This window comes from Haemorhous mexicanus, chromosome 2 (genome assembly GCF_027477595.1).
Source record: "Haemorhous mexicanus isolate bHaeMex1 chromosome 2, bHaeMex1.pri, whole genome shotgun sequence".
In the NCBI taxonomy this organism is placed as follows: domain Eukaryota; kingdom Metazoa; phylum Chordata; class Aves; order Passeriformes; family Fringillidae; genus Haemorhous; species Haemorhous mexicanus.
The window spans coordinates 30,525,807-30,538,127 of NC_082342.1; the positions used below are offsets into that span (position 1 = coordinate 30,525,807).

Below are 12,321 nucleotides of genomic sequence, written 5' to 3' on the forward strand. Positions count from 1 at the left end.
ATACTGAGCAGTGTAGGATGGGATAAATCATGGAAATGGTTGTCCTGCCTCTGGTGGATAGCTGAGGGGGTGAAAAAGCCCTCTGCTGCTTTGGAAGTTAGAGAGGTGGACAGCAAGCAGTCATGTCTGAGTTGTGTCTAGTCCAAACAGTATTTTTCTTTTTTGTTGTTGTTGTGTGTTTGTTTCTTCTGTGCTTCTTTTTCTTGGTTTTATTTGTTTTTTTAGAAGTTGCACCATACTTACCTGTTGGTGTCCTAGATAATCCTGCCATGGCTGGCAGGTGATGAGATTTGTTGGCTGTCTCATGAGTGCTGTCTGTTGCTTTGCAGGGTTCAGAGGAAGGCTTCAGCTGGGAGATTGAGCCCTGAGCATGGTAAGGTCTCTTCTCTGTTGTGTGACAGCTTTGAGTGAACAGCACAGGCCCCAGGCCAGGCAGAGGACAGGCTGTCAGTCGAGTACCTTCTGTCCTGGAGCTATCTTCCCTGGTAGCTCACACAGTCTCTGGTGCTGAGGAAAGATGTCAGAGCTTCCTCTCTGCCCTCACAAGAGTGGGCCTTTGAAGCCAGCTTCCCTGAACCTGGTTCTGTGTCCTGCCCCTAGGAGCTGCCTTTTAAAGGGGTGGAGGAGGGCTGAGCCTTGCATGGACCTGGATACAGGCAAATGTTCCTGATGCCAGGTCTGCTAATTTTTAAACAAGGCACTTTTGAGAATGTCAGCTCTTACACTTTAAGAATTCCTTTCCCTGATTTAAGCATGGGGTCTTTTAATTGAATTTAAATGTTAAATTGTTTTTCACTGGACATTACAGACAGCCAGGTGAATGAATGACTAACAGAGTTGGATAGTGGTGTTTGTGATATTTGTGTTGGCATTGGATTCAGTTTACTTTGTGCTGCACCCACATTTCCACAAGCTGCAGCCATCTGCCTTATAAAAACAGTTGCATCTAAGAAGCTGCCAGTGAAAGATGGAAGTTTTTGTCATGTGGATGGGGGGCACTGGGAGTTCTTGCTTTCTGGTGAGGCGTGGGAGTCTTTTCATTCTGATTAAATATTTAGTGCCTGCAAAGTAGTTCAAAGCATTGGTGCTGAGGTCATTCGTACCTCTCTCCTGGAGGAAGGGAGGACACAGTCTTGGCAAGATTGAGAGGTTCTTGATGTTACTCCTTTTTTGATGTGAGCATTTTCAGTCTCTCTGGTCTGCTGCATCCCATCAGATAAGCTTGGTAATGTAACTGAGCTGTGTTTAAAGGATCAGCAGTGGAACTTCACTCTGACTGGCATTAATTGGCTTGATATTTTTGCTGAGGACCTGGGGACATTTGAATTCTTAGACTTGTTTTGTCAGCCACTAAAAGATCCATGTGTATCCCTGTATTTGGAATACATGTGAAAGGGTTTTTTTCACAGCATGTACAGGGAACTGTAAAAGTATCCATAAATATAATCTAATTTTATATCATTTGGGATGGATCCTGCTGTAAAACAAGAGCAGGTCTTAGGGCACTGGAGCAATGGGAAGGGCCTGTGTGTTGGGGAGTTTGAGTAAGCTGAAGGGACCTGTCCAAGGCTGTGGAAGAGCTCCAGGGTGCTGACAAGGAATCACTGTCTAAGACAAGGAGGCACAGTCTCAGCCGGGTGAGACCAGAAGTCCCAGGGAGTGCTGCTGATGCTGCAGCTGGGGTTTAATGTGCTGAAGCCAAACTGCCCTGCTGAAAGGTGGAAGTTAAATTCGGGTGTTTGGAAAGTTCCCAAAAAGCTGCAGTGCACAGATGCTGGACTTGGTATGGACCTGGAAAGTAGAGAACTGGGTTGTTGAGCAGGGAGGACTGCTGAACAGCATCCCTTCGGAGGGAGAGAGGAGCACAGTTCCTTCATAGTTTACAGATTTCCTCCCAGAGGAACCTCCTGCTTCAGTGACCTGTCCTCTCCCTTGTAATCCATTGCCACTTTCACATACCTGGCACTGAATGTTGCAGCCACGTCCTTTCCTCTGGGGAGGAATCATGACCTACCCACATGCTGTTCCTTCATCTATTGTCTCTTCAGGGCGTGTCTGACTGATGCTTATAAAACGGTAATTAGCATCTTCCCTGTCTTCCAGATCAGTGGACACACTGGCTTTCTCTGTTTGGCTTTTTTAATCCCCTTCCCACCCTTTGGAATTTCTTTCCCTCCCAAGTACCCCTGGATCTTGCCTTCTTCATTACTCCCTATTCCTTTTCCCCACCAAGAAACTGGATGGAAGTAGTCAGCAATGTGTCTTTGCCATTGGTCTTGGAATGTCCTGCCAATCCATGTGCCTTCTTGCTCTTGTTATCCATCTTATGTCTGGCTTCTGTGGTTTTAATCCCATGGCACACCTTCCCTTCCTCACTATCTGATGGAGGCAATAGCTGGAGGAGCCACGCCTGGTGTGGTACATTTACTTTGCTGACTCACTCTCACAGTGGGAAGTGGGATAGAAATTAGTGGGTGAGCTGGGTCCAAAGTGGCTGTTAGAGACAGGGCAGAGTGCCTTTTCTCCTTGGCTTGCATGCTTTGTCCAGATTTAAATCTTTGGTAACTTGGGAGAGAAGGTTGACAGGTCATTTGAGAGAATAAAGCCTGGTCTAAAATTAGGAGGGAGTATCCTTGTGGAACAGGACTGACAGGCCTAGGAATTGTGCTTGTTCCTTGCTGCCGTGAACATAGGGAAATGCTTTTGCCCTCTCCCCAGTGATCTGGATTTCCAAGTGTCTTTAAAAGCAAGAGGAAACGCTTCCATGAGAGAGGGAGAGTGGATTGGAGGTGATGAGTAGAAGCTGCATCTTGCTCATGCCTCAACCTACAACATCCTGCCAGTCTCAGCCCAGGGCTCAAGGGCTGTCACCTGGGGGCTGCAGTGTGCCAGAGCCAGCCCTGCCTCTTCTGCTCAGTCCATGCCATGTTCACTTCTGATGCTCCTCTGAGCTGTTTGTTTTCTCTGATAGAGGGATGGGGCAGGAGCGTAAAGGAGCCAAAATTTGAGACCAAGTCTTACCCCTAGCCCAACAAGCACAGCAGACATGCCAAAGAAAAGCAGTAACTGGGACGTGAAATACCAAATATCATTGCTGCATGGGTGCTTCCCTGACGTGGGGTCAGTCAGGGACAAGTTTTAGATCTCTCCATGCATGTGGCTAATGAAAATGGTATAAAAACCTACACAAGGCATTACAGAACTCCCAGAATTTCCAGTTGGAAAGAGCACTCTGCCTGTGCCTGTCAGTTTGAGTCCAGTCAGGTACTGGGAAACCAGAGATGCAGTTTGGATAGCCAGGCCATTGTCAGGCTCTAGTAAGGCTTTAAATACTGTGCCATGTTCTGCATTGCTGTGCTGCTGACTGGCCAAATAAGATTGTTGCAGGGGTGAAGCTTTAAAGCAACTTAACCTGTCTCTCACTGCTTGTCACTACTGGAAAACATGGTCCTGTTCCTGCTGCCCTTGCTTCCCTCCCTTTTGTGACTGACCTCTCAGTGAAGGGATTCAGCTGGCTTTGTTTCCTACCTTGTAGGTCAGCTGCTGAGCTCCACCATTGGAAGCAAAAAGAGGGAATGTGGAGGCAGGAGAGCACTCCTCCTTGCTTCCTATATGTGGGCAGGAGGCAGGATGTTCCTAGCCCTCAAAGGCTTGCCCTTCTTGTCATCAGCACGAGATCATTACCACTTTTTGCATAAAGTATTTTTTTCTTTCTCCTTGATTGGTTAAAATTATGTAGCAGCTGTCCTGCCAAAGTCTGTGACTCTTCCAGAGATAGCTGAAGGCAGCAGGATTTGAAGAGATTTGAATAGTTGCATGAGATGGGGAAAGAGAAGAATTAGAAATTCAGAAGGCTGTTAAGAACATCATGAGACTTGCTCTAAAATTTACCAAGTCTTGCAGCCCCACAGTGTGATCTGTGCAGGGTGCTGGAGGGGTCTCCTGCTGCCAGTCTCACTGGCAACCCTGTGTGGGGAGGCTGAAGGGAATGGGTTTCCTTCACACTGCAAAACAAGGGTTTCCCTTCTGCACAGTATGCTCTGGAGGGAGACTGCCATCTGTTTAGAGAAATGTTCCTTTTCCCAAGCTCCTCCAGCTCTTCAGGCTGTTTGTGTTCACCTCAGAGATGTTTTGAAGCACTGACATGAAGCTAACTGTCCCTCCTGGGTCTGTTTCATTGCAGGATCTGGAATGATGACTTCTTCACACCCCATCTCAGCCAGCACTCCTGAGGGAAGCAGCTACGGTGCTATTGGTACAGTATATTCCAGAGTTGGGGCCCAGGGAGGCTTCTCCCTGTGTAGGAAGGCACTTTTAGGGTGATTTGACACCAGAGGAGAATAAAGCTGCAAGCTGCTTTAGGAGTGTCTTGCAGCTATTAAAAAAACAAAACAAAACAAAACCCAAACAACCAAATTGCAGTTAGTGAGGTTCAGGTTGCACTTTAGGGAAAAGCATCTACATAATGAAGGTGGCATATCTGAAAGAGGTGCCCTAAGAGACACATTTCATTGGAAATGTGTCTTAGACGAAGCTACAGTCACCTAAGAGCTGTGGGTGACAATGTTGCTTCAGGCAGGATATTTACTAGTGACTGAAAAAGGTCCCTCTCAAGCAAGCTTTTATAGGAGCCTGTTATTAGCTCAGAGCCTGCCTTTAAGGCAAAGCATACTTGTCCCTGGGAGGCTGAAGGGTTCTGTGCCATAAAGCAAGGCACAGTCAGAGTTTCTTGACCCCAGGGGTTTCACTAGGGAAGAAGTAATGTCATACTGCCAACAGGTGAATCATGCCCTGGAGGCAGAGGAGAAAAAAACTTTCCTGAGGGCTTAATGGCCACTTTACCCCTCCTTCCCTTTTTTCCAAAGAAATCTTTTAAAAGCATTTGGGAAATGAGAAGAAGCCTGTGTTCTTCCCATGTCGATGAGGGAAATGAGCTGGGAGTTGCCCAGCCTGTGGAAAGTGCAGGCAGGTCCTGCTAACCTGTATGTGACCAGTGCCAGGGATGCAGTGGGAATAAAGCTGGTACTCTGTCTGCTTTGAAAAATCGACTTTCTTCTTTGTCTTTTGTTCTACAGTATTTTTAGTAAAGCTTATATATAATGCTTACATAAAATCTGAAAGTTAACTAGGTGAGTGTGGTTTTGACCCCTAACAGTCTGCTTCTATCTCTAGAGGTATTTGTCTTGTCTCGGAATTCCAAATTTCAGAGCCTGGGCTAGTAGAGGGCAGAAAATGTTAAGAGATGAAAAGTAATAGAATAAAAGCAGAGTGAATAGTAAAATGCTGCAGAAAGGGAAAGATAATGGTCCTTTAAACTGCTCTTAGCTGAGCACCTAAAATTTCTGGAAGGTTTGGGATCACGTGTGGCAATGTTCCTCACTGGAGGTTCACCCAGTGTGGAATTTTTCTTCACTTGGGGTCACCAAATGTGACGGTGTTCACAGGGGTCCCAGGATGAGGGAAGAGATGAGAATCTTGACTCCATGTTTCAGAAGGCTGATTTATTATTTTATGATATGTATTATATTAAAAGATATTAATGATATATTAAAAGTATACTAAAAGAATAGAAGAAAAGATTTCATCAGAAGGCTTGCAAGGAAAGGAAAGGAATGGAATGATAATAAAATCTTGTGACTGACCAGAGAGTCTGAGACAGCTGGACTGTGATTGGCCATTAATTAAAAACAGCCACATGAGACCAATCAAAGATGCACCTGTTGCATTCCACAGCAGCAGATAATCATTGTTTACATTTCCTTTCTGAGGCCTCTCAGCTTCTCAGGAGAAAAAATCCTAACAAAAGGATTTTTCATAAAATATGTCTGTGACAATCATGGAAAAACTTTTTCCCTGAACTGACCCTATCAACTTGTCAAAGCATCAAAGCATCTGGGACAGGTGGATTCTTGCTGTTCCCAGAGGGCTTTAGCCCTTATCCTGCGTGTCTCCTTCTCCCTGCTGTGGCCCAGACGAGTCCAGCTGCAGCGGCGCTCGGCAGCTGTCCTCCCCGGAGCGCAGGGCCCCGGCCGGCTCGGACACAGACAGCTCCGTGGAGGAGGAGAGCGACTTCGACACCATGCCAGAAATTGAGAGTGACAAGAACATCATCCGCACTAAGGTACGGCTGGTGCTCTCCCGTGGCCCTCGTGCTGGGACGTGGGCACCTCTGGGCCATGACCAGAACTGGTCACTTCAGTGGAATCTCAAAAATCCCGTTCCCTTTCTGGGTGGATTTCATCTAATACAGCTGAGTGGACTTCTTAGGTTTTTTTCAGTCACTGGAAGTTTTCCCACTGTGATAAGAGTGCTGGCGAAGTGAGTGCTTTAATATGGAAAATCAAAATGTATTGGACTATTGAGAAAGGAGGAAAATGCCCAGGAAGGTTCAAGGAGGTGTGAAGATAGGGAGAAAATAATCTGCAACAGTAGGTGGCTATTTAGTACAAGTAGTGTGACTACAGTGGATGTGCAGAGGGGCTTTAAGCCAGCAGCTCTCAAACTGCCTCCCTTTGTCATCCTGCACTGCTCTGTGTGGTTGGAGCCATTCCTGAAGGTCAGAGGATTTTGCAGAACTCACCCCTATAGAATCAAGCGACACAGTGAGTTCACTGCATAAAACCAGTTCAAATACCACCAAGCTGCTAATATGTCAAGATCTCTTACTGGCATCTGTAATCTACATTGGTTCTTTTGTGTTTTCTTCCCTCTTTCCCCACCCGGTAATGTTTTAGGTGTTCCTTTATCTGTCAGATTTGTCCAGGAAAGACCGAAGGATTGTCAGCAAAAAATACAAAATCTATTTCTGGTAAGGAGAAGGCAAACTGGTAAGACCCAAACTCTGGACCCAGAGTCTCTGGTTGTGGATTCTGTCCGCATGCCTTTCTTCTGAACCACTTCTGAACTACCCTGTTGCCCATTCTGACCCTGTTTCAATCAGTAACTGCAGATCCCACATACCTCAAGTAAGGATATTTGTGGACCAGTGCACGCATAATCCTGGCAGTGGATTCTGTTTTGCATCATTGCTTTTAAGCATGATAACAACCAGTGCACTGAAACGTAATGGGAAGGGAGAGAAACTGGTGCTCAAACTCCTGAGCTCGTGGCCAGCATCCTGGCTTTTCCTGTGCCCTTAGCATTTGCCTCTGGTTTGCCTCCTGTGTGCAGGAGCACACGTGCTCCTCTGCTTCAGGGGCTCACAATGAGATTGTAACCCCAGAGCAGTGAGGTGTGCAATTCCTCCACGAGCACTGTGGGGCTTTCTTCTGGGTGTGCACCCCTGGTTTTGGTGTGTGTGTAAGTGCTGCTGCTGTCTCCCCTCTGCAGGAACATCATCACCATTGCGGTGTTCTATGCTCTGCCGGTCATCCAGCTGGTCATCACTTACCAGACGGTGCGTTTGGCTCCATGGCTGCCCCCTCTTGCTTTAAACTTGCCCTGTGGTTGTGTTGGGCAAGGGTGACAGTCACAGTGGAACTGGGATCACCCAGGAGTTCTCTGTGTGAGGAGCAGTTTACCTTAGCTGCTCTTGCTGCACTGTGTTGATGTTACAGTGAGCTTGGCTCATTGAGCTTGCACTTCTGCTATTTCTGCTTGGGAAGTGGGAGTGCTGCTGTTTTCCTGATCAGCTGATGTCTCATTTGGGTCCTGTTTCATTTTAGGGGCAGGAAGAATTTGATTTTATCTCTAAGAGACAGCTGAAAGCAAGTAGTGTTTGCTGTGATTTCTCCTGCCTTCTCCCAACCTTTGCTATCCTGCTGTTATGCAGATATCTGCAAGCAGGTGTATTAGAGGGGGGGTTGAGAGCACACAATGTTTCCTCTGAAGACTGTTATCAGATTTGTGGCCCTTGACAACATCTTGTCCCACCCTAAAAGCTTTGCTTGCAGATGTCAGCACTCCCTGTGCTGCTGCTAGAGCTAGGCTGTGTCCTGGTACACCTTGTGTTTGTGCCGTGTTTGCATGGGGCAGATCTCCCAGAGCTAAGGAGGGAGGATTTGCTAATGGCAGGCCTCCCACCTGCTCCCTGTCCAGGTGGTGAATGTGACTGGCAATCAGGACATGTGCTACTACAACTTCCTGTGTGCTCATCCTCTTGGGGTGCTGAGGTGAGTGAGCCCTTTCCTCCCTGCATATTTGTCTCCTGCCTCCTGAGTGTTTGTGCTGTGCCCAGGTCAGGATTTTATGCTTGCCAGGCTCACGGTAGCAGTGCTGATAAGACCACTGGGAGTTTAGGACTCTGTGTTTTGCTCAGCTGTGCTGCTCTGTTGCAGTGAGACACACTCACCCTAGAACTTGTGGCACCTGGGTGCCGCTTATAGATCATTGGCGCAGCAATGAGGTGCTCCGTGCTCTGTTGGACATTTGTATCCAAGGAGCAGCAGCTCTGCAAAGAAGTTCAGATCAGTCCTTCCAGTGTAGCATTTCTCTAAATGAATGTGTGAGTGCAAAGAAAGCCCAGAGCTGGGAGTCTCTCAGAAGTGTTAAATTAACTGGGACAGGTGAACTATTCAAATTCAATTGTCATCAGGAGTGTTAGATTGCAGTTCAGCAGCTGCTGAGGTGGAAGGTGGTGGAGGGGGGAGCAAAATGGATTCAGCTTATCACAACCCAGCTTCCTGCTGCTGTGCTGCCTTTGTCTTAAACCTTCTTCTTTCCTGCAGTGCCTTCAACAACATCCTCAGCAACGTGGGCCACATGATGCTGGGCTTTCTCTTCCTCTTCATCGTGTTGCGCCGGGACATCCTCCACCGTCGGGCCATGGAGATGAAGGATATCTACACCCTGGTAGGAGGCACTGGGGCTGAGTGGAGGCAGGGAACGTGGAGTGAACTCAAAAACCAGAGTGATACACAGTGGGTTTCCACTTGTCTTCCTCGCAGGAGGGTTGAATCCTCCTCTTTTTTGTCCTCCTGTGCAGAAGGGTCTAGGTGGGATGTTTGTGTTCCTGCACACCCCAGTGCTTTTCTGCTTACAGTATGACCATGCTGCTGTGGTGGTGACTCAGCCTAGGCCTGTGAAGACAAGGAGATTAATAGAGAAAGGATTCCCTTGGCTCTGGGTTTTCCTGCAGTTCTTGCTGTGGGGGAACTGGGACAGTGGGAGTGTCCCAAGATGCTTCTCTTTATAGTGAAGTTTCATTTGTCTTACACAAGAGCTGCTTATGATAACTCAGAGGAATTTGGCTGCCTCAGTCTCTGAAGCAGAGATTCTTGTAGCCAGAGCTTCTGTAGTCTCTTGTGGGAGAGGATGGAGATATCTGCAGCCCTGTGGGCAGAGGTGCTGGTGGTTTCTGGAGACAAACAGCTCTCTTCTCATGGGCTTGGTATCAAGTAAAGGCAATAGGAGTTGGAAGGGTCTGCTGCTTGTGATTTTCAGGTGAAATCTTGGCCACATTGCGATGGAAATGCCTTCTCATGTTGGCTGATGGGCTCTGCTCAAGAGCTTCTGAGAGCAGTTCTGGTCAGTCCTCTCTGTTTTGGGCAGGATGTAGCATGGCATGAGGTACAGGACAGATATTTTCACAATATCGGTACCAAGGTCTTGGTTCTGATCTGAGATCTTCATGATTAGCTTAGGTTTGCTGCCTGTGGATTCACCTGGCTATGCCATGTATCTAAATCCAGAGCCTGTGGTTGTACCCAGGACACTGTGCTGCACTGGTGACTGGAAGACTTGTGTAGGAGTTAGGAGGGATGAAGTGATGGAGAATAGAAGCTTGCCTGTGATCAGGACACTGAGGGCATTTACTAAACAGCTCTGGTCTCTTCCAGGACTATGGGATCCCAAAGCATTTTGGTCTCTTCTACGCTATGGGGATTGCTCTGATGATGGAAGGGGTGCTCAGTGCCTGTTACCACGTCTGCCCTAATTACTCCAATTTCCAGTTTGGTAAGCTGAGTTTGCTTTCTCCTTTTGAGCTGGAGCTAGGATTTGCCATGTTCTGTCTCTTGCTGAGTTGCTAAACTTTCCCATCTCTCTACCCTTTCAAGTCTCCCTGGAGCCTGCCTGTTTCAAAGCTCAGTCAGGAGGTTGTGATGCCCTCTGGGCACTTATTTTCTGATCCCCTTTAGTTTTTGTTGCCCCAGAGCACAGAAGATGTGCTGCTGCAAGGTGGCAAAGCACAAAGTGCTGTACAGTGTAGTGCAGCAGCAGGGCCACACCCAAGGCTGGCAGGCACAGATCCCTGATGCTTTGTGTGTCCTTGGATCAGCTTTCTGGGCCCCTGGCAGTAGCTGTTCACCCTGTTTCTGTTGTCCCTCCACAGACACCTCCTTCATGTACATGATTGCAGGACTGTGCATGCTCAAGCTCTACCAGACCCGGCACCCAGACATCAATGCCAGCGCCTACTCTGCCTATGCCTCGTTTGCTGTGGTGATCTCCCTGGCTGTCCTTGGAGTGGTAGGGCTCCCTCTTACTCTGCTGCTTCTCTGGGAAGGAGTTGGCATGGCTGGGAATGTGGCTGAGGTGTGAAAATGACTGGGGAAAGCAGCAGAGTAGGATAAGAGTGTGTTAAGCAGCTGTCAGCATTTGAATTCTCGGTTCTGCTGGGAAGGCTTTCCTCCTTCCTTCCCCTGAGCTTTCAGGCAGGAGAAGAGCAGAACAGTTTCCTCTTGGTGGGCTCTTGTGTTGGGCTTTGCCCACCGCATGCCATCCTTCTCAAGAGGAGAAATTCATGCACCCAGATGTTCATGTCCAAGGAAAGAGGGGTGAGGCTGGCTGGGCTTCCAAGACAGGTATCTTATATCGAGTTGCTAGTGCCTCTTTCTCCCCTTTGGAATACTCCATGTTGTTTGTCACAGCTCCTGCAGTTGGTTTTCCTATCTCTGGAGAGGCCCAGGGTTAGGGTGATATGTGGGAGGCTCCCAGGCAAATTCCTGGAGTACCTGCCTATGGAAGGGCACTGGAGCAAAAGCTACAAGACTTTGCCTGTTTGCTGTAGCATTACAAGTACTGAGCTGGGCTCACCAGGATCCTCAAGCTGTGCTTTTCCTTGGAAGTCTCTGCTTCTCTTGTTTTGAAGGACTCATTTTCATTCATCAGTAACCAGGCAAAATCCATGGAATTCTTGCTCTGAGCTAGCAGCTAGATCCCAATGGGCTGTGAGCTCCTCACTACCAGATAATGCAGAGGTCTCTGTGGGATAAGAGACTGTCTGTGGGATAAGGCATGCAGGAGGAGCTGCTGACCTTGGGACTTTCCAGCAATCTCTTGATAGGTGTGGTAGATCTTGACAAGGTTCAGAACACTGAGACTTTATTATGGATTGCTCTGTCTTCTTTTGTGGGATGCTTTGAAGCTGTTCAGTGGAGCTTGAAAGCAGCATGTCTCCCTTGTTCCATTCATGGAGAGGTGGCTTTTCTGCTTGCTTTTTGGTGTGAGGGTTTTTATCTCTGCCCACACAACGTGAAAATTTCAGGCGAGTGCTTTGCCCCAGGGTAGGGAAGTGGTCACAGCCAGATGGCACAGATCAGAGTTTCTGGACTTCTTATTGTATGAATGAAAAATTAGGATTTTATTGTAGCATTGTCCTGTGCTTGCAGGTCGCTTCCAGTCCTTAAATAAAATGAAAATGCACTGTAGGAGCAATTGCCTGCAGAGCAGTTCTGTCCTGTTTGGTCTACTTCAGTACAGTTGTTAAAGTAATGGTTGGTTCCTTGTCTGCCTTTGTAAAAATCCACCTCCTGGCCAGAGAGCTGCTGCCCAGCTCAGCAGAGAGAGCTTGCTTGGCCTTGTGTTTCTGCTCCCTGGGCCAGCTGCTGTCCATCCAGTCTTGTCTAAAGGGGCATTCAGAAAGAATGGTCTTCTCTCCAGGATGCTGAGCTAATCTTGCTTCTCTGGACTTCATTTTGAATTTATAGATCTGTTTTCTGGTTGGAAGATTTAGGGGTTTTTTTAGTGTGTTCAGTGAGGTTGTTTAATGTGTCATGGTGATACAGCACAGGAAAGGATTGTCCTGCTGAAAGAGGGCTCAGTTACTTTTAAAATGTTTTTGCTTTCAGGTGTTTGGAAAAAATGACATGTGGTTCTGGGTTATTTTCTCACTGATCCACATTTTGGGCTCACTGGCTCTCAGCACCCACATCTACTACACGGGTCGCTTCAAGATCGGTGAGTGCTGTGACTGAGCCGTCTCCTCCCGGGTGTGTGGTGCCCCCTGTCCTCACCTGCCTGTGCACCACAGTCCTGTGGCCCCTCTCCTGGGCTACCCTGTCCTCTCATCCATCTGATGCTTTCCTGGCCTCTGAAATCCTTGTGCTCCTGATTCCCAGTGGGAATCAGCAGGAGCTGTGTGCTCTGTAGTGGCAGGACTGC

The 12,321-nt window shown here is 47.8% G+C and overlaps 1 protein-coding gene across 4 annotated transcripts in view; it reads left to right on the top strand.

Moving 5' to 3' along the window:
• Positions 1 to 12,321, top strand: part of SIDT1 (SID1 transmembrane family member 1) — a 40,031-nt gene that overhangs the window by 21,562 nt on the left and 6,148 nt on the right. For 2 of the 4 annotated variants that reach the window (XM_059838118.1, XM_059838115.1), the window contains 10 exons: positions 330 to 373; positions 4,184 to 4,255; positions 5,973 to 6,121; positions 6,735 to 6,808; positions 7,330 to 7,396; positions 8,038 to 8,111; positions 8,667 to 8,790; positions 9,777 to 9,894; positions 10,271 to 10,407; positions 12,009 to 12,117. In XM_059838118.1, the coding sequence (XP_059694101.1) occupies positions 330 to 373; positions 4,184 to 4,255; positions 5,973 to 6,121; positions 6,735 to 6,808; positions 7,330 to 7,396; positions 8,038 to 8,111; positions 8,667 to 8,790; positions 9,777 to 9,894; positions 10,271 to 10,407; positions 12,009 to 12,117 (968 nt within the window). The remainder of the gene's footprint in view (positions 1 to 329; positions 374 to 4,183; positions 4,256 to 5,972; positions 6,122 to 6,734; positions 6,809 to 7,329; positions 7,397 to 8,037; positions 8,112 to 8,666; positions 8,791 to 9,776; positions 9,895 to 10,270; positions 10,408 to 12,008; positions 12,118 to 12,321) is intronic. The other 2 variants (XM_059838116.1, XM_059838117.1) reach the window with 2 other exon arrangements.